This window comes from Mustela putorius, unplaced genomic scaffold (assembly GCF_011764305.1).
Source record: "Mustela putorius furo isolate JIRA1106 unplaced genomic scaffold, ASM1176430v1.1 tig00000460_pilon_pilon_pilon, whole genome shotgun sequence".
In the NCBI taxonomy this organism is placed as follows: Eukaryota; Metazoa; Chordata; class Mammalia; order Carnivora; family Mustelidae; genus Mustela; species Mustela putorius.
This window is the reverse complement of record NW_025421389.1, coordinates 13,801,737-13,823,428: the sequence shown is the minus strand read 5'-3', so window position 1 is coordinate 13,823,428 and position 21,692 is coordinate 13,801,737. Positions and strand designations below refer to the sequence as shown.

The 21,692-nt window shown below is 53.8% G+C and overlaps 1 protein-coding gene across 4 annotated transcripts in view; it reads right to left on the bottom strand.

Annotated features, from left to right (window-relative positions):
- Positions 1–21,692, bottom strand: part of KIRREL3 (kirre like nephrin family adhesion molecule 3) — a 546,348-nt gene that overhangs the window by 37,043 nt on the left and 487,613 nt on the right. For all 4 annotated transcript variants that reach the window (XM_004750228.3, XM_004750231.3, XM_004750230.3 and 1 more), the window contains exon 6: positions 8,316–8,473. In XM_004750228.3, coding sequence (XP_004750285.1) covers positions 8,316–8,473 — 158 coding nt within the window. The remainder of the gene's footprint in view (positions 1–8,315; positions 8,474–21,692) is intronic.

Genomic DNA, 21,692 nt, shown 5'->3' with positions numbered 1-21,692 from the left:
GAGGGGAGATGACAAGGGAGGACTCTCCTTGGAGGGAGCACAGCCTGCCGACACCCCGATTTCAGACTCTCTGGCCTCTAGGAGGCGGGACAATACATTTCGGTTGTTCTAGGCACTGGTTGCGGGACATGGTGAGGGCGGCTCTAGGAAACAAAGGCAAATCTGAAAGCTTTGGGTTCCCGCCTTCCATTTCCAGTGGGGGCCGTGAGGCCGTGCTGTGCTCCTTTCCAGCTACTTCCCTGGTGGCTTGGGGACCCAGCAAGGTAGGTGCTGGGGAGCTGTGTCGGGCAGCAGTCAGTACTCAGTCCAGTACTCAGAGACCTCTGATCCTGGGAAGCTACTGAGCTCCCTCCAGAGAAGGGTGGCGGACGGACGCGAGGTCTCATTCTACTTGCTTGGAGCCAGAGGATAGATGAAGAGATTTTACTTCCTCAAAACCTCCCTTAAGATAGTACCAGTACTGTTCTCACCAGACCCTGAAAGGAAGGGAGCACTGGCTCTGTTTAATAGAAAAGAAAACTTAGTTCAAAGTGAGTCAGAAACTTGCCGGGCAGGGCTGGGATTTGAGGACGGTGACCCCCGAGGCCGTGACCCTCCCCCCACAGCTCCCTGCGAGCCAGACGGTGGTTAGTAAGATTTTCACTTAAAGGTGGGAACAGTGAGAGGGAGTCAGCAGACTTTTAAGTTCACCGAGCTACTTAGCAGTGCTAAGAAGGAGACAGCTGGCCAAAATGGAGTCACTTGCGTTAAGGGTCCCCCATCAGCAAACCAAGACCTAATGCCTAGCTAGCCTCCTGCGGTTTCGGACCCCGGCGCCCCCTGGATGTGACATTTAACCAGCAAACCTGGAAACTCCTGGTCCGCAGGGGAGGTCATCCTTCGGTTCTACCTAAGGGGGACCCTGCCTGAAAGGAGGCATTCTTTGCCTATTATTTCCTTTTCTCCTCTCCATCTCTGCCTTTAAAAACCTTCCATTTTTGTGCACCTCCTTGGAACTCCTTTCTACTTGCTGGATGAGATGCAGCCTGATTCATGAATCATTTACTGAAGCCAATTAGATCTTCAAATTTAGTTAGTCAAATTTTTGTTACTTAACAGCAGCAGTATGTAAGCTCCTGGAACCTGCTCTCGGGGTCCTCAGCTCTGTGTGGTCCTTGTCAGCAAAGCTGGTGGCCTCCAGCACTTGGAGCACATGCCCTGAGCCTCTGTCTAGAACAAGCGCATCCTGCTTTAGATAAAGACATATTCTGAGATGCCAGAGAGATCCACGGAGCAAGGCAAGGGTCTGGACTATTTCTGTCGCACGTTCTAGAATCACCTGGGCCTGGGTGGGCTCCTGTGGCACATTCCTTCCCCAGGAAGTGGGGTGGCAGCGGGGGTCCTGGAGCGGGGCCATCAGTGGGCTGAGGATCTCCAGCTCAGCTTCAGGGCCAGGAGCTGAACCGGAGGCCAGCAGAACAGGGCTAGTGGATGGGGATGGGGGCCATGGGGCTGGCGTGTGGTTGAGCCTCAAGCCAAGCCCTATCTCAGTACTGGTTCACGTGTCTATAAATAGCCAAGCACTAATAAGAACAATTTCCTGGATGGAAATAAGACCTGGGGTAGGGTGGAGGGAGGGAGGAGGTGGGGAAGGCCTGTACGGCTCTTCCCCATCCCCCTTTCTTTACTTTTACACTGTGCTAACAAGAACATTTACATTAAGCTTGACTCTGCTGGGCACCTTTCCCATTGATCTGCTCCCGGCCTGGCGGGAGGGAGGCGGGCTGCCCGGGTGCTGGCGGGAGGGGTGCAGGGAGGCCCGGGCTCCTAATTAGGTCCTCTGACTGCTACCCTTCCTCCCCACACCCAGGGTGCTCCTGAGCCTCCGAATGATGATTAATGACATATTTACTGTGTCCAGGCATGTGCTTTTCTGGGAAATAAAAATTCTGGTTCAAGTTGTTTGTTCCACCTAATTAGAGAAAAGGGAGATGTGTTCATTAAGCAAGGGGAGAGCAAGGGGAAGGCAGGGCCTCAGCAGCTGGCTCCCCCTGGGAAGCGGAGCATCTCACCCTGGGCCTCGGCTCCCAGGGATCGGACACTAGTCTCACCCGCAGGTGTAAGGCTGCCCCTGCCCCCACCTCGGATCTGGTGGCCTGTCTGCTCTGCGGCATCCTGCCCTTGGCCTCCGTCTGTCTTCTCAACCTACTTTCCCTTCCTTCAGCAGTCCCTCCTTATCCTTGCTCCTTTTCTTTCTGTTTTTTCTTTTCCTTCATTCCCCTCCCCTACCTCCCCTCCCTCACATACAAATGAAGGCTTTGCACTTTGGGTCCTCGAAGCCACAGGCCAGGCCAGGGGGAAGGAACATTCTATCATTTGTAGGTTCCTGTCCCAGCCCGCTTTCCAGCTTTCCACTTTCCCTCCTCTCCCAGCTCCTCCTGGTCCATCTTCCCTTCCCTGAACGGGGCTCCTGGGACACACCTCGAACCCCAGCCTCGCACCTCCTGCTCCAGAAACCTTCATTAGCATGCAAATCAGCTCGGGGAGGGTAAGTGGATTATTAATGGCAAGTTACTTTGTCTCTGAGGCCACGGCCTCCAAGGACCGAGGCAGCCCTTCCTCCAGCTTGGTGGGGAGGAATGTGGGGCCAAATGCTGGCCTCAGAGTCCCTCAGCCCAGTTCATGTGACCCAGATGGCAGCTCCTCAGGCTTTACCAGGGCCCAGCCCACCTGGATCTGGAGGTGCGGATCAGTGGCATGTGCCCGGGAGTGAGTGTGGGAGCAGCAGACTTCGTGGGTGGGCTTTCTACCCCTCCGCTAAAGGTGTGTGTGTGTCCATGGGCCCCCATCCATGAGCACTGAGCTTTCGAGACTAATCCTGTGGCTGTGTGAGGCATCTCTAAACCCCGTGTGCCCCGTGCAGCTTCTTGTGTCCCCAGCCCCCAGGCATCATCCCCGAGGGCAGGCACTTGGCATTCAACAAGAGGTGGGGGTGGGAGGGTGGGGGGTGAGGGGCGTTGGGGGGCGGGCTGGGGCCACAGAGTGCATTCTGCATGCACTGGTCCAGTGTGGGCAGCAGAGGCCGCTCGGCTCTTCCCAAGGCCTCCCGGGCCTCAGAGGGCAGTGGAGAGCCCAGAGGCTCCACAGAGAGGCGGGCAGCCTAGAGATGGCTGTGTGGGAAACACAGGTGACGGGGTGGAGCGGGGCATGCTGTGTGGAGGTTGGAGGGACCGAGGGGGTGTGGGTGAGTGGGGGTGGGTGCCCCAACCCTGGTGCTAATTCTGGGAAGCCAATTGATATGCAAACAGCCTGGAAAGCCCTGGTGTGAGGCCTGATTGCCTGGCAACAAGGCTTCCCTCTTCTCCCTCCTTCATTCACCTCCCCCACCTGCTGTGTCCTTTTTTAAAAAAAAATTTTTTTTTTTCATCTCTTCGCTTCCTCTTTTTATAGCTGTCTGGGGGATCTGTTAGGGGCTCTTGTCCTGTGGCTCCAATGAGAGCTGTAAGGGAAGGTGGAGAACCACAATGTAATTGGCTGCAGACCCTGTATCCCTGGGGCCCCAAGTCCTGTGCTCTGGGTGAGGATGGATACCCTTCACAAAGAAGGTCAAGAGGGTGGGGGCTGCCGTGCTGCGTGGAGACTCTGGGCCCCTAAAAGAAGCCGATGCGGGTGCTGCTGGGGTGACTGGTTGGAGGGAATACAGAGTGAGAGGGGCTCCTGGAGGGAGCTGGACCCCAGTGAAGGCCTTAAGAGGAATTGTTCCAGAGTTCCTCTTAGCACAGGGCCCTAGTGAGGCTCCATGTCCTGGTGGTGGGGGGGTGGAGGGCTCCTTGAGTAGGCAGCAGCCTGAAGCTGGAGGCCTGGAGAGCGAGGGGCTTAGTAGATATATACGTGACTGGCATGGGGGGGGGCGGGGCGTTGTGGTGAGCAGGCGAGCAGGCAGTCCTAAGACTATGCAACTTTCCTACCTGCTCCCCCATCCCCCAAATCAGGGTCAGGGCCTCATCTGCCGCCCATCAGCTGTTGGGGAAGTAGGAGACAGAGCAGGAAGCTGGCTCGCCAGGAAGATTTCTCTCTGGGCTCAGGCCATTCTTTCTTCCCCCCTCTTCCTTAACCTGTCCTGTCTCTCCTGGTCTGTGTAGCTGCTGGCTTTCCAGATGAATGCCACGTGATTGCCATTCTGGTGTCTAGCCCGGGAAGGCAGCCTGAGGCTGGGCGTCCAGGAAGAGGGGACTTGGAGAGAGGCCTTGCTACCAGCTCCCAGGCTTCTGCCGCTAGACACCGGCCAGGAGTCCCAGGCACTCCCCCAGGCACTCCGGCCACCAAAGTGTTGGTGGCAGCATGTTCAAGGAGAGGGGCCACAGCCTGGGCTGGGGCAAGGGTCAGGGCGGGGGCAGAGGGTGGCTTCCTTTTTCTGATTCTCCTCCCAGGGCAAGGGGCCTGGCCATCCTCAGTGATGTTGTCCTCCGTCCTGCTGGCTCACCCTTCCCCTGCTGGCCACATGCTGGATGGCAGAAAGAAGGTTCCCTGAAACCAGGGTTAGTGGATGACTCCTGGGGAGGCAGATCTGGGATGGAGGTCTGAGAGGTAGGTCTAACACAACTGGCCGGTGCTCTGACTCTCCACCAGGTGCTTTCTGTACATCACTCACCTTAAGTTCATAGCAGCCCTGATGGGTGTCTGTGGCTAATAGCACCCTGTTTTGCAGCTTGGGAAACTGAGGCAGAGAGACTAAGTTACCATAATAGGTTATGGAGCCCTACAGTCATACGGACATTCCCATCTAGGAAAGGGGAGAGCAAGGTGCACCCTGGAGCCTGAGAGGATCAAGTGAGGGCCAGGCAGAGAGCCCGCCAGCAAGGCATTCTTCTTGTTCCAGCCTTCCAGCCATCCTTTGCGGCAGGCACTGTTCTTGCTCCCCACTATACAGATGCGAACACTGAGGCACTGCAAAGTTAGGTAGCTTTCTTGCTGACCATGGCAGAGCTGGAAGGGGGTGGAGCCTGGTTTCGAAGTGAGGCTGCCTAGCTCCAGGGACATGGGCTTAACCAGCACTGGGTGACAAATACTGAGGGCTTCTGACCTCAGGGCCAGCAGGGCTGCCCCAGGCAATGTGTTCTGGGGTCCCTGGGCACGGCTTGACAGTTTGCACATTTGAGTGATCTCTTAACACCCTCTCTCTGTTTCTCTCTGTTTCAGCAGCTCTCACCTCTGGGGCTGCTATGCCTTTGGGTCATCAGAAATGCCTCTGTGACTGGTCCTTGCAGTCCTGGGAGAAGGAGGGGGAGGCAGAGGGTGGTGGCCCCTAGAGCTGGTTCCACGTGAGCACTGCTGGGTCAGTCGTAGGTTTATTGCTTGTCAGAGCTGGCAAGGACCTGCTCTGGACGGAATTGTGTGCCCCCTGAATTCACATGGTAAAGCCCAGACCCCAGTGTGACCGTATATAGATAAAGGACCTTTAAGGAGGTAATTAAGGTTAAATGAGGTCATAAGGGTACTTAAGCGTCCTTGTAAGTAGAGGGGGAGACACCAGAGATCTGTCTCTCTGCACACACAGAAGAAAGGCCACATGGGGACACAGAGAGAAGGTGCCTCTGCCAGGAAGAGAGAGCTCACTAGCAACCCTCCTTTCTGGCACCTTGATCTTGGCCTTCCAGCTTCTGGAGCTGGGAGAGATAGATGTCTGTTGTTTAAGCCACGGGTCTGTAGTATTTTGTTATGGAAGCCTAAGCCCTACTCCTACAGAGTGTCTGATCCAACCCCTTTATTTTACCCCTTTATTTTACCGGAGAGGAAACTGAGGCTCAAGGAATGACTCTCCTGAAATTCACAGAGCAGGGTCTGGAACCCCGGCCCCTGCTGCCCGGTGCTGTCCTTCTGGTCATCGGTCTGCAGGAGTGTGAACTGGGCTGGGACGGGGGTGCAGAGGGCGAGCGTGGCCTCTTGCTCTGGCCTGCTGTAGCACCCTGCCAGGCTCTTCCAGGGCCCTTCACCACATGGGTGATGCAATGCGCTGGGGCAAGGTGACCCCCGGACGGGCACAGCAGGGTGACTCCGACCTTTCTCTTCCCTGCATGGGGTGTGTCCTTTGCAGGACAGAAATCTTGGCAGGGGCCGCAGGCTGACCCAACTTCAGGAAGGGACTGGACAGATGCCCAGATGGGAAGGAATACCCCTTGCCTTCCTTTTCATCCTTGTCTGGATGATCTATTCCCTCAGCCATAACAGGGGCGGCTCCAGCCCAGGACAGGAGTGAGAGATTTATTTCTCAACTGGCAGCTTCCCCCTGGGTGGACTTGTGCGGGAGGGAAGGCATTTGTCCTGGGTTCTGGCACCAGGATCTGGGTGGGGGCCCAGGGCGGGGTGGGGCCTTGTCAGCAGCCCTAGGGCAGACTCCTTGGCGGGGAGTCAGGTTTGGACAGGAAAGACACACCCTCAGAGAAGCGTCATTTTGGCCTCATAGCCCCGACTGGTGATGAAAGCCTTGCTTATTTTTTCAAGACCCAGGAAAAGGAACAGTGGGGTAGGAGTGGGGAACGGGTCATGCATCTCCCCAGGAGAGCCACAGGAAGCAGCGAGCTGGGGTTCTGGAGGCCTGGACCTCCAGTTTCAGAGCCTGGGCGCACTGGTTGGCCCTGGGGGCGGACACAACCTGGCAGCAGCTGTCCCTCTGTCTAAGGCTGTACTGAGAGAACACAGGAAGGAACGCAGCCCTGGGTGCCGCGAGACTGTGGTTCAGGCCACTCACCAACTGAGAAGGGCAGTCACTTCTCTTTCAGGCCTTGCTTTTCTATCTGTACATCAAGGGAGCTGGACCAGCCATCCTCCACCATCCTGTTCATCTTTAAAGGCTCTATGATATATAAACGCGGTCTGGGATTCTGTTTACAATTTCCTTGAGTGGAGTTTGGTTGGGGGAGGCTTTAACCTGTACCTGGGATCTTATTTTTATTCAGGTAGGAGAAAGCCAGCAGATCAGGATATGAGTGCCCGATTTGTTACAGCCCCCAAGAGGAGGGGGAGCCCTGCTCCACATAGGGTCACGGGGATGCCTCAGGGGTGGTCCGGCAGCAAGGGGAGCAAGGGGAAAATGTGGTGCCCGCCTTTGTTGGGGTTCTTGTGGGAAGGAATGGACAAAGGTTTTGGGATTGGGTGGTTTGAATCATTTCCAGAAGCTCTTGGCTGTAGGACTGATCTCCAGTTATCCAGGCCCTAAGGATTCAGAGTTGGAGGAGGCCAGCACCTCGGACTCCCAGCTGGTTAAAAGGAGGTGGTGAGGGTTTGGATGCTGGGCTATTTGCATATCAAAGGCGTGTGCTCGGCGCTTGGTTTCCCGTCTCTAGGAGATTAGCTAAGCCTGGGAGTGGCAGTCCCTCCTCATTGGGAAGGCTTTGGGATGTCAAAGCATCAAAAAATATAAAAAATAAAGACCCTGGGCGCCTGGGTGGCTCAGTGGTTAGGCCGCTGCCTTCGGCTCAGGTCATGATCTCGGGGTCCTGGGATCGAGTCCCGCATCGGGCTCTCTGCTCGGCGGGGAGCCTGCTTCCTCCTCTCTCTCTCTGCCTGCCTCTCTGCCTGCTTGTGATTTCTCTCTGTCGAATAAATAAATAAAATCTTTAAAAAAAAAATAATAAAGACCCAAGTATACAGGGGCAAGTTCAGGGCATTCCCGGCTCATGGTACCTTGTGTGAATTACAGAAAGACACCCCTGCAGATAGGTACAGCAGGTGCAAGGGATCATAAGGGATTATGGGCTGGATTTCCTCAGTCGGGCATCTTGGACAGGCAAGAACCTAAAAAGCCTTACCTCACTGCCCTGGAAAGTTGGCCAGATTTAGCAAATAAAAATACAGTTAAATCTGAATTTCAGATATACAGTGAATAACTTTTTAGTCCAAGTATGGCGTATAATTATGCCCCATGCAATATTTTGGGATATACTTATACTGAAATTCAAATTTAACTGGGTGTCCTGTATTTTATCTAGCAACCCTAGGCCCTGGCCACTTCTGTCCGTGAGCCTCCTCCTCCGACCTTATTCTATTCTTAGGGTCTTGACCGAGCCCAGCAATTACCCCAGGAAAGAAGAGAGGAGGACAGAGTTGCACAGTCAGGAGACAGAAAAGGTCAGATAAATAGAAACAGAGGATGAGAGGGAAAAACTGACATAGAGCGAGAGAGAAAAAGACAACGAGAGGTAAGGAAGAATGGGAGACAAAAAGCACACACACAGTGCAAGAGGCGCAGAGTTGGGGAAAGGGGGCTCTCCCGGTGAGGCCCCTCCCCTCCCCCTCCCCCCCGCGGCCCCGCTCCTCCCCTTGCCCCAAGGCCTCACCTTGGAGTAGGTGGCCCCATTGATGACCTCTCCTTTCCTCAACCAGATGATGGAGGCCGCAGGCTTGGCGTTGTCTGCATGGCAGGTGAGGTTGAGGGGGTCCCCTGCCCGCAGACTGATCACAGGCCCCCCCAGGATGACCGGGTCATCAGGTGGCACTGCAGGGGTGGAGGGGAGGAGAGAGGGGTAGAGAGGTCAGACTGAGGGCGCTGTTCGCCTCCAGCAGGGCTGGCAGGCTGGGCTGGGTGGATTTTATGGAGCCAATGACAAACAATAATTATCATACTTTAATAAAATGTATAATCCCCTTGTATTATAACAATAATACAACAACAGCAATAATCCCTGACATATGCACGGCATGTTTATTTGCAGCCGATGTTCCTGCCATCATCTGATCCGCCACTCGCGATGAGCCGTGAGGGGACAGGGCCGGCATCATTAGCTCCGTTTCACAGATCAGATTGGGAGGCAAAGCTCCACTGCCCAGATAATATCTGTACTTTCTTTCTTTTTAACTTCTCTCTCTTTTTTTAAAACAAAACGCTGTCACATCTGTCGTCTGATTTAATCCTTACAACAGTCTTGCAAGGTAAACATTATTATTATCCCAATGACATAGATCTGGAAATCGAGACATTAAGTGACTAGCTCAAGGTTGCTGGGGAACGGGCCCCAAGCCAGGGCCTCTGACACCTGCAGCTCCCCTCCACTCCTTGCCCTTGCAGGGGTCAGGGGACAGGGGGCAGGCAACCTTGCAAGACTGAGATGGCATTTCAGAGGGCTATGCGACCCTCACACCTCCTTAGTGCTTGATTCTTCCAGAATGGCTCCAACTGCCTCATCCCAGAGTCAGGGCGAATCTCTGCTCCCCACTTCTCCTGCTGTGTTTCACAGTGGGGTGATCGGAGACTTGTGGCTCCTGAGAGGTGGGGGTGCTGCCGTGGGGAAGATGTCCATAGCAGCGGCTGCATATCCCACCTGACCCAGCACAGGGCCCAGTTGCTGGCAGACGCTCCATCACGTTTGCCAAGTCCATGGAGTCACCCCTTTGATCCCCTGGACGACCCTGGGATGTGGGATGGGCACTTATGATGACAGGTGACCATCATTTGGAGGAGAGGCCCAGAGAAGTTTAATGACTGGCCTAAGGTCACAGAGCCTCTTCTCCTGTTCGCGCTTAGGGACACCTAGAGGGTCTCAGGTTTCTGTGGTTCCCTGCCTCTCCTCCCCGGACCAACAAACAAACCACAGAAGGGGAAGGGCTCCCTGGAGACTCCCTGGGAGGTCCCTAGGCTTCTCCTCCACCTCCCTCACCCCACCCCCAGGGAAGTGCTGGGCCAGTCAGTTCTGGAGGCCTGAGGAGGGCTGAGCTGCATGTTTGCTGAGTGAATGGATGGAGGGGAAATCGGGTGCTGACGGATGGGGGTCTTGGCACAAAAGGCCTTTGCCCAGTTGCCGGAGAAGGTCCTTGTCTCCATCCAGGCCCTGTGCAAGCTTCTGCCCGGTGGGATCTGGGAAGATGGACTCAGCAGGGTCAAACAGCTTTGCCAGCCCCGTCCTGACCCAGGGCCCCACGCCCACAACCTGCCTGGCCTCCCTCCCCTTCCCAGGGCCTGCCCACATCTGCCACTCTCCTAGGGCACCCAGGAGACTAAAGGAGGCTCTGGGGCCAGGTAAACAGCAAAGCAGCCCCTTCAGCTTGTGTCTGTGCCTCCTTCCTTCCTGGCCTGGAGGAGGCCCAGTTCAGAACTATACAGCCCAGTGAGTACCAACTTCCATGTTTCTATTTTCTGAGGAAAAACAAACCCTTGGGGTTTCCAAGATGCTATCAGCAGCCCCAGAACTCCACTGGAGATCCTGGCCCAGAGAGGCCGTTGGCCTCACCCAACCCTGCCCAGCCTCCCCAGGGGGCTCTGGGCTCAGGCAGATGCTGGTTGTGGGCTGGACAATGAGGATGACACCCCTTACCCCGCCCACCCCAAACTCCCTCATTAGTGCCGGAGGCCTCCTTGGTGCTGGTGTGGCCAGAGAGCAAAAGGGAGGCTAATGAGGGCTTTCCACAATGGGGGGAGGGGGTGTGACAGTTGTTGATGAGGGGAATTTTAGCTCTGTGCAATGCTGGGCCTCTTCCAGCAGGGAGGGCCGGGGCTGGGGCTCCTGCCCCCCTTTCTTCTGTGGGGGCAGCTTTCTCTCCAGTAGGTGTCCGGGATGGAGGCGCTCCGGGTTGAGCTGGAGAGCAAGAGACATTGGAAAGAACCATTTCAAGTGTCAGGAATAGAAGAAACACTGGACCACCCCGTGTCTCTGGGACTCTCCAGGGAAGAGCTAGAGGGTATGGTCCTGTGGAAAGTACCCTAAATTAGAAGGGGGAACTCGGGCACGGGGTCCCTCCTTCTGGTTTTGTTTCACCGGATACAAAATATGAAAGGACAACAGGAGATCCGGACAGTTCCTTCTGGCGCCGACTTGTCTTGGGCCTGAGACCGTGGTTTCCAACCTTGGCTGCATATTACAATACTCTGGGGAGATTTAAAAAAATCCCATTGGCAGGCTGCACCCCACGAACTAAATTCCAATCTCTGGCGGTGGACCCCCAAACTTCGGGAGGATTCCAGTGTGCGAGCAGGTTGGAGAACCAGCTGTCCCCGGGGCCTTTGCTCAGGTGCCTATCCCACTCTGATCGCAGCACAGAGCCCGAGGAGGTCTTTCTAAAAACCACATACAACGAGGGGCCGAGCTTCCTTCTTGCCGTTCTAGTCCTGTGTTTTGGAATATTGGATTAGAGGGAGCGCAGGGGAGGGGAGAGGGGAGTGGGACGCCCGCTTCATGAGTACCCGAGCGCGCACACACGCTCACACACACGAACATCCATCCTCAGAATGGGTCCTGATTATATCTTCCTAAATAAGTGGTTATCATGCGGTTATTCATGTAGCTATGCATTATTGATTGGCCTTCGCCTCGCTGCACACCAGATGGGGTAGGAGGGGGTGCGGATGGGGCCGGGGTGCGTGGGGTGGGAGTGGGTGAGGAGGGAGGAGTTTGGGGGCCAGGAGACTGAATAGAAATCAACAGTCGCTCTTGGCAGCTGTAGCGCGGACGGAACGGGCGACTCATTACCTCTCCATTCAGACTGGCCCGGAGCTGGGGCTGCTGGGTGTGGGGCAGCGGAGGGGGAGGTGGGGAGGTGGGGAGGCTGAGCCGTGGGGCCCGGAGATGCATTATTCATACGTCGCCCTCACAGGATTGGTTATTATCCTGAACCACTATAGAGTTTGGTCTCCTAATTTTTAATCACAGGGAAGGTGGAAGCGTTAGCCTTTTGTGATTAATCCGGAGATAAAAATAGTTGACTGTTTTGGTGTTGTGCTCATTGTCAGTCAAGAGGAAATGGCATTAACTGTTGGGTGACTGAGGCCCGAGGAAGCCTGGAAGGCACCCCGGGCAGAGCTGGGCCACAGAGCTGGACAGAAGGCCCGGGGAGGCCACAGCTCGGGCTCAGACAGGGGGTGGCTCCATGGGCACTGCTGGCCAAAGGGATGCATTGCCCAAATTACTGCCCCATGATCAAAGGGGCGCTTGGTCCTGGTTATGCCGGGCGCCCATCTCTCCCTGTGTGGGAGGGGGGCCCTTGAGGACTTTTCTTTGAGCTCTGCTGCCTGGGGCGGGGGAACTTGAGCGGCAAGGTGAGGTAGGGAGACCAAGTCAGGTGGCACATTGACAGAGGAGGAAACTGAGGCCAGAGAGCATAGCACCATCCAAAGTTACCTGCGAGGGAGGGCAGAGAAGGATGGGGATGGGCTCGGGAAGCGCGTCCTGGTTCCACCAGGAAGGTAAAGCTTCCATCTGTTTTCTGTACTAAGGTTCCTTAAGCCCTCTTAGGAAATAAAGGATGCTGCAGGGAGAAGCTGAGGAAGCCACCCACCCAGCCCCACAGCTGTCTCTAAGAAGGGATCCCATGATCAGAAGGCCTCAAGCTTCTGGACCAGAGCGTACGCTGGGGTGACCATCTGATGTCCTTCCCACAGGACACCAGCTGGGCAGAGGGCAGAGTGGAGCTGGGAGTTTGAGGATTTCTGCCCTGTTCTGGAATTGCTCCCTGGAAGCCTACCCAGTGACCGTACGGTATCAAGCTTATTTGACTCATGGTTTTGTTTTACTTGGTTGGGCAATCTTGCCAGAACAGGCTGGGAAAATTGGCTTGGTGCCAGGCCAAGGGCAGCACTGAGGGGGCTCCCCTCAACATCCATTGGGTCACCTAGGTGGGTCCCCGGCCAGCTTCCTCAGGGGGTTGGCCCAGAGGAGGTTGGTTTCTACAGACGGCTGATGGGGCACATCAGCCCACAAAGGCCAGCAGCAGGGGCTTGGACGGTCTTGCTGGAGAAGAGCGGGAGGTCAGCCAGGCCACCTTCCTGCCCCCACGGCACGGCAGAGCACCTCGCTGACCCTGAGCTCTTTGGATGGAACTCCTGGGTCTCCCTCTCACACACAGAACATTCTCCGGAAGTGGTGTTTTAGAAACCCCGATCCAACTGTGGCCTGGCTCTGTGTCGACCCTGCCAGGGGCTCACACTCTACCTAGAACATAGTTCGGACTCCTCCCTGTTGCCTATAAGCACCTGCACCTTCAGCCCTGGGCCGCCCCTGAAACTGACTTCCCTCTACCCCCGTCACCCACCATGCCCTGCCCACCGCCCTTCTGTTTGCCAAACACGCCAAGCTCACCCCGGCCCCAGGCCTGGCCCTGGCTCCTCCGCCTGGAATCTCTATTTATATCCTTGTCCTGCCGGCTGCTTCCCGTTAAGGAGGGTGTCTCTGAAATGTCACATCCTCAGTGAGGCCCGGCCACCCTGTACGAGCCCCCCACCCCGCCTTTACTTTCTTTATGCCCAGGTTCATCTATTGTTTGTCTCCCCTTATGACCAAGGAGACTTCTTGACAGCAGAGAAAGACTATGTCTGTCTTGGATGTTGCTGAATTTGCGTGTCTGGATCCGTGCCTGGCATGTAGTCGTTCACGCATGTGTTGAGTAAATCAACCGAAGATGGCTGGAGGGGAGGTCTGTCACGGGCATTGGTTTCTGGGGTCAGCACTTTTTACTCTGTGTGTGTGTGTGTGTGTGTGTGTGTGTGTGTGTGTGTGGTGGGGGTAGAGTTGGGGGTGGTGGACGAGTGACTGTTGGGGGGCTGGTAAAGAGGGGAGCCTGCTAGCCCTCCCTGGGACGGCAGTGCAGAAACTCTGTTGTGTGACGCTGGGGGACAGGCTGCTTCCAGCCATTTCTGGAGAGGGCAGCCTGGGCTGGGAGGGCGTGGGGGTGGTTCTCAGTCTGTTTTCGAGGTAGCACCATTCCTGCTGGTAGAAGAGGGAGCCCAGTCCGGTTCACAGGCTGGGGAGGTGACAGGTCAGAGACACTTGGCAGGGGCAGGTTGGTTGCTGGTGCTGCTTTTTCTTGTTTTCAAGGCATCAGTGTTCAGCCCCAGGCCCCAGGGATCTGGCTGGGATGCAGGGCGGGCTTAGTTCATGCTGGGAGTGCCCATGCTGACCCCACGGAGGGAGGGCCCCCAGGGGCCTCTGGCTGCCCTTCCTCAGTGCATCCCTGTCTCTAGCTTCAGGCCTGCAGGCCAACCAGCATTCAGCACTCCCTCCTTCCCTCCTGTCTGCCCCCTGGCCTTCATCCTTCTCTTCCTTCCATCCAGCCTGTTCCTTGTCACCCCCGAAAGCACAGAGTGGTTAAGGAATCCTGAACACGGCCTGCCCTCTGGGAGCCGATGGGGAGAGACCTTCATGACTCAAAGCATGTGCCCAGGAGGGACCTACAGCATCTGCTTCACCGGAGAGCTTGCTTGGAAATGTGGACCCTTGGGCTCTGCCCCAAGACCTCCCACATCAGAATCAGCATTGAAAAAAGACCCCGCATAATGTGTATGCACCAGTATGTGAGGTCTCCTAGAAAAATTACAAACTGATGAGTGCTTGGAAGGAGGAGCTCATTGGACAGTGAGAGCCCCCAGGGGGCCTCTGTCCCTTTGTTGGCACCCCGCTCCCTTTGCGAGTTCCAGGGACTTAAGTCAGAGAGAGGAGGTCCACCTGCTGCTTGCTGGAAATTTGGCTTGGCGTCAGGGCCCAGCATGAACCATATTCCACAGCAGGTTGGTTCCTTTGCCCAGGGCATTTCTTGAACTTGACGGAATGCTGGAGTTCTCATTGCTCGTCTTCTCCGGGCTCCCTCTGACTCAGCCTTCAAGACTGCACTAAGGGGTTGTCCGGTCCCTGGAGAATCTCCCGCTTTGTCTACGAGACTGTAGCATTCTGGGGACTCTTCTGTCTCAGTAGCTGACCTGGTCTATGGAAGTGATCTGCAGATGCTGTCCGTCCCCTCAACGGCCACCTCACCCACCCTGGATGTCTATCACCTGGCCTAGCACCTGCCTCGAAGGGGACACCCCGGCTGTGTTTGCTGAACTGAACCTGGGTTGAGTCTATTACTTTACAAGCTGCATGATTGTGGGCAGGTTACGTAATCCAACAGCCCCTGCCCTCTTATCTGGAAAGTGGGGTGATAAAGATACTAGCCGGGCGGTTATGAGGGTTATTTTTATGATATGAAGAATGCCGAGAGAGCCTTGCAAAGGCTTATGCAAATATTGGTTATTACGTCCAATTTTTAAGGATAATATTTAGTTTGGGTGCTATGTGAAAGACACTGTGCCAAAGGCTCTCTTGTTTTATCCTCATTAACCTTCGAAACTGGTACTATTGGCATCTCCATATTGCAGAGCAGGAAACAGGTTCAGAAAGGGCAAATCACTTGGCTAAGGCAACACAGCAGACAAGGGATATGGTTGGAATTTGGATCCTGGTTTGTTGGACCCTATAACATTATCTGCTAGAGTCAGGGCAGCCTACAGACCTACCGACAAGCTGCAGTGACCCTTCAGAGCCCTTGCCACCAGGCCTCCTGTCCTCATCATGGTCCTCTGTCCCCACGTGGGTGCAGGAGGGGCTCTGCCTTTGCCTGTGGGCTCCCCTCCCCAGGCCAATTTCAGAGGGCTCTTGGAGGCATCGGCTTGGCTAGCAGTTGGTGCTTGAGAGGGGCCGGATAGGGAGTAGATGAATGATTTTTGCTGGTCAGACCCACTCACTGCTCACTTCGGTCATTGTGCCCTGCCGTCACGTTCTGGGCTACAGGTAACCCCAGCCTCCCGTTTCCTCACTGCCGGGGATGCGCCACCTCATGGCCAAAGCGCAGAACCGCAGAAGGTCAACACAGGACTGGGGTTGTGGGGGTTTTCGCAGAACTGCTTTTCAGTGGGAGGTCACCTTTCATTCAGAAAATCTATACTGAGCAGCCACTCGGCGCCAGCCCCAGTGTGAAGCACTGGGGGTTCAGAGCTCCTGCCCTAGTGGAGAGACAGACAAACAATGTAAACGAACACGTCACATAACTTTGGGTTGATAAAATACAATGATGATAAATGAGACCAGGTGGGGAGTGGCTAGATCCTAAGCTGGCCTCCGGGATGGGATTCTCTTCTGGATTTCTCCTGTCCTTCCTGGATGATACTTTCCGTCTTTTTCCTGCCTTTAATTGTTGGTCTTGCCAAGGGTTTGCTCTTGCCCAGCCTGTGCCATTCTACACACGGTCTATGGAGAAGGAAATCACTTTCCTGTGGACTCAGCAAACATCTGTGTGCAGACGAACCCCCCAAAAGCATTGTCCACACTTTGGACACATTGCCCACACTGTGCCACATTGTCCACATTGTCCACACTGTTTAATCAGAGAAGCCAGAAATCTGCACGTCTTTCTGGATTCTACCCTCCTTCACCCTGCATTGCTAACCATCCCTGTTGAAGGCTCTGAAATACCTTTCCCATCTCTTTCTCCCTTTCCATTCCTGATAGTCTTCCTGGCTCAGCCCCTCAGCGTTTCTTCCTTGGACTGTAATACCTCACCCCCTCCCCATGTTCCACACTGTCCCAGAGTGATCTTTACAAATATCTGGTCTTCTACCCCATTCACCGATCCATTCACTTGCCAATTTGCTGAATATTTAACATTCCTTTATTTGAAATCATTCAAAGAGGGTGCCTGGGTGGCTCAGTTGGCTAAGGGTCTGCCTTCAGCTCAGGTCATGATCCCAGAGTCCTGGGATAGAGCCCCGTTATCGGTTTCCCGGCTCAATGGGAAGCCTGCTTCTCCCTCTCCCTCTGCTGATCCCCTTGCTTGTGCTCTCTCTCTGTCAGATAAATAAATAAAAATCTAAAATAAATAAATAAATAAATAAATAAATAAATAAATAAAGCATTCAAAGACCCCCTAGAGCCATCTGGACAAAGTCTGAACTTAACTCCTGCCAACATCTCTAACCTCATTTTTGAGTTTGACTCAATTCCTCTCGTGGATAAGAATGAGTTGCAATGCTTGGAATAAGTCCCTCTTTCCCAGTTGTTCATCTCCCCTTGTTTGGCTAACTTAAAGGCCAAGCAGATTGGATTCAAATCCTCGGTCCTTTATTCACTAGCTTGTGGTCCTGGGCAAGTTGCTTGGCCTCCCTGGGCTTCAGTTTCCTCATTTATAAAATAGGGACCATAATAAAACCAGATTGGCTGTGTAGTTGCCAAGATCAAGTGAGATGCAGTGTGGCAGAGCCCTTGTGAAACTGTCCAGCACTGTATGGATGGGGCACATGATTGGTTCTCCAAGCAGATGGGGCTCATTCCCTTGAAAGATGATGGGCAGAGTGCTTGGGGCTTAGAAGTCTGATGCTCTGTTCCCTTGGGAAAGTAGAGGTCGCCAGGCACTGGGTGAAGACCCCAATGCCCCCCCCAACCTTCACCCCAGGGGAATCCCAAGCTGCTCCGCCTGGCTTGGCTTCTCCTGCCCACTGTCCCCCCATATTCTGTGCTCATGAAGCTGAGGCCACTACTTCTGATGGGCTACAAAGGCATGTATGGGTTCAGCCGACCCGATGTGGTGCACAGGTGGGCCATCTCAGCTGAGCTCACCCACTGTTGACTCCACTAAATCCTGAAGTTTGGGGTGATTTGTTACACAGTGGAAGCTAACTGATATACTCAGTAGTAACCTACTATCTGCTTTGCTCCTACCCTCCAGCTTCTCCTCTCATACTTTAGGTGGACTGGTCCATTCCCCTCTCTGCAAGGACAGTCTGCCCTTTTAGAATGACATGCTTTTGCTTGTGAATTTCCTTCTGGAAAGAAATGTCCTTACTCTGAGTTTTAACTGGCTGGAATCCCAAGATCTCTCTGATCAGCTCGAAGACCACTTTTGCCTTGTTAACTCTTGGTCATTCTCGAAGGCTCAGGTTATTATCAACTCCTCTAGGAAGTCCCCTTCTGACTTAGTGCCTACCTCTCATTGTCCTAGAGCCATAGGCCACCTCCATGAGCTGTTGGTTGTCCCAGTAGCTGTGAGGTCCTTGAGGCCGGTCCTTATCAGGTTTTTTCCATCCCTATGTTTAGTATCCAGCCCATAATGATGTCTCAGTCAATAATCGTTGACTGGTGGGACATCTGGGTGTCTCAGTCTGTTAACTGCCTGCCTTTGGTTCAGATCATTATCTCAGGTTTCTGGCATCTAGTCTCATTCACATCAGGCTTCCTGGTCAGCAGGGAGTCTGCTTCTCCCTCTGTCTCTCTCCTGGCTTGGGCTCTCTCTTGCACGCGCTCTCTCTCAAATAAATAAATAAGATGTTTAAAAAATGCTTATTGACTGGTGTCTTGCCTGACCTGGCTGTGTCGGAAGCAAACTTCCCTTTCTTCACTAGCACTGTGCTCGTCCCTCTTACACCGGCTGTCACTGCCATCTGTGTTACATTTATCTGGGGACCTGTTTCGGGCTCCCTACCCCTCCAGAGTGGGAGTCTTAATGCCTTGTGCATCTCCCCCAACACCTAGCACATCACCTTGGACACCGTAATAAGAAAACAATAAAAATAATGGGTAATAGCTGATACTGATTGATATAGGACTTACAATCCTTCTAGAACTTAACAATACTTCTAAAACTCTTCCAGTACTTTGGAAGTGACCACCCAGGCCTCACAACAACCCTGTATAACATAGATATAATCATTATGCGTATATTAGAAATGTGGAAACTGAGGCACCAGCTCATCTCGGAGGTCTGCTGACTCCAGCGACCCGCAAAGGCTCGGGACACTGAAAAGCCCACCTCTCCCTTAGAGTTCCCGATGGGCAGGGGATAAGAAAGGAGGCAGAGTACTTGGCTTGGCTCCTGGCTCCTGGCTCTTGGCTGCAAGACTGCGGGCAAACCACTTAATTCTCTTTGCGAGATATTGTCTATGTCATAGATATTATTGTATCTGTTTCATGGGGCCATCATGCTGATTAGATGAGTTAATACAAGTGCCTTGTTTCAAAGCTTGGCCCAGTGGTAAGAATGTCATACCATTAGCTCTTGATATCATTGTCATTGTTCAGTAAGTCCGTCCACATGGAAATAGATAGCTGCCTATTGCACAGGCAACAGCTTGTTTCAATCCCTTGTTCTGGACTTGCTCTATGCCCCCGGCCCCAGCCTCCCTAGATGTCATGGCCAGCACTTTGCCTCCTGTGAAATCACAGTGATGAGGAGGTGATTAGAGCTCAAAAGTCCTCATGGAGATAGATGGGATGGGTAGGGGACCATCTAGGGAGGAGGGGGCTACCATGGTGGGGTGAGGGCAGGGGAGACAGATGCTGGTGGGGGCTGAGTCAAACTAAACCATGTGTTTTCCTCCTCACATTGGGAAGGGTGAGTCTTCTGTTTATTTCAAATTAAACCCTGAAAGAAGGTCTGAGCCATCTCATCAGCAAGGGGCTATTTGCATGGAGATGGATTTGTCACTAATATTGAACAGAAAAGTAAGTCCGAGAATGTAATAAGAGCAGAGCGAGGGAAGGCTGTTGGGGAGGGGAGGGCAGCAGAGAGCAGGCACCGTGCACACAGAGGCGTGTGTGCGTATTTGTGTGTGTGTGTGCGTGCACATCCACAGGAGTGCCTGGCACTGCGTGATGGTGGCTGTTGTGTGACCAGTGAGCAGACAGACAGCATGACAGGCACAAGGTAGCTCTTTTGGTGGCTGGAGGGAGAAGCCACTAGGGAAAGGGAGTCCCATGAGAGCAGCAGCAAAAGGAACAGTGTGCCGTGGGGGAGTGCATCATAGGACCCCCGGGCAGGGGCAGGACGGGAAGGCAAGCCCAGGGTGTGTGTATCCTCCTTGGGCACCTGGGATGTGGGTCACCCTGCCAAGGAAAGGACTTGCTCTTTCCCCAGCTCAGCTCCTATGTGGATGGTCCCAGGGCAAGGTGAGCCCCATTTCTCTGTGCCTCTGTGTTTGCAGGAAACACGGGCTGTGGCTGCCTTGCTGTGTCTGGCCAAACTCTCCAGCTGGTTCTGCCCTTGACTTGATTTTAGGATTCACCTGCTCACCATGGCTGGGTCTCGGGGAGAAATCTATCATGGCATCATGGGCTGCCAATGACATGTTTAAACCTCACAGTAGCCTCATGCTGTGGGCCCTCAAGCATCCTTATAGTACAGATGGGGAAACTGAGGCAAGAGGCCAATTCACTTGGGACCAGTTACGCAACTCACAAGTAGGGGAACCAGGAATCTGGCTCGGGCCCCTGTGAGTCCAGCGGCCTGGTCCTAACCTTGGTGCTGTGTGGCTGTTTATGAATGAGCAGTCACTCTGTGCCTCCTGTCCCTTCCACAGCTTCAAGGCAGTCATCCCCAGCCAGCAAAAGGCTGATGGGACTCAGGAGTGTCCAAGTTGGTTCCATAAATGAAAGCAGAACTGACATGGCTGGTTTTGCTACGGTCTCCCATCCGGCAAATCAACCCCCTTGAGGTGTTGTGTGGCTTTCAGAAGCAGGGAAATGAGGCCAGCAGGAAACCTCTCCTCCCAGTACCTAGAGCCTCAGAAGTAATTACAGGGATAGAGGGGCACAGGGGAAAGGTCACCTCATTAAGGGATTTACAAAATCAACAGAAGAAATTCCAATAATTGGCTTTTAAAAAGAGAGATCTGGAATGCCGTTTTGGCATGATGAAAACGTGACTGTGTACCATGTCCTCCGTTGGTTGCAGCAGCCGGGGGAAGGCTGGAGGAGGAGACAAGAAGGGACAGGGACAGAGAAATCCATGGAGGGGGACACATAGGGAGAGACAGGCAAAGGGCGAAAGAGACAGAGCCAAGACGTGGAAGCCACCTGCTCAGGAAGGAGATGAATGTGAGGAAAGAAAATACACGGTCCCAAGCAAACGAGGCTGAGGCAACCAGAGGGCAGCGTGCCAAGTCGGGAGAAAAGCCTAGTGCTTTCTCTAGGCCTCTTACCACAAAAATTCATTTCAGGGAATCCCAGAAAACCACGAAATGTACCTTTCAGCTTCATGCAAATTTACCAAATCTGCTATTTGCCAGAGTCCTAAGAGGAAAAAAGGCAAAGTGTTTTTTGTTTTTTGTTTTTTTTTTTTCCTGATTGGAGCCTGTTTTTGAAAAAGCAGGAGTCTCTAAGTCTGAAAAAGGGCAACGCTTTAAGAATTCATTATAAAAAGGTGTTTTCATGTTCATCTACAGTTTAGCATTATAGATGTTTTTGAAATCTCCTATCACGGAGAGAGAGAGAGAGAGCAAGTCTGTCTTCCGAAGTTGGTGAGCACTGCATTTCATTTCCTGTAGAGAGGGTACATTTTATGGGTGACTGTGTGCAATCTTTCAGGATGCTACCACGAAGACATGAAGAGTCCATTGTCTCTTTGCAACTCCAGGGCATTGCTCGGATTAATCAGGCTGTGTGTGGCCTGTAGGGGGCTGGGAGAGGTTGTTGTGCATTGGGGACCTCCAAGCCCACTCTGAGATAGGACGTGTAGTGTGGAGTCCTCTCCGGACCAGCCCCTGATGGGAGCAAAGGAGGCAAGATTGGCCAGAGGGGCCATCTGAATGGTGAAGGTAGCACTATCAAGGTCTCAGCAGACCCTCCAGGAGGTGGGGTTCTGGGACGGCCCTCAGGGTTGTCTTCTTCCGGATTGGCCTTATACTCTGTGGGCGCTGGCCACAGGGGGGGCTCCCTCCCTTTAACCACAGGTGATCCCGCTGGCCGTCTCTGACACTCTGGGAGTTGGGGAATGAGTCCTCCTGTCCTCTAGTCTAGAAGGGGGAAAAGGAATCTGGGTGGTACACCATGGTGTCTGTGGCAGGCGCGGTACTCATAGGAGTTTTTGAGCCTGTTCTTGAAATAGCAGAAGCTTCTAAGTCTGAAAAAGTGCACACCCTTGTCAACATTTGTTGTCTCTTGTCTTTTGGATGACAGCCATTCTAATTGGTGTGAGGTGATACCTCACGG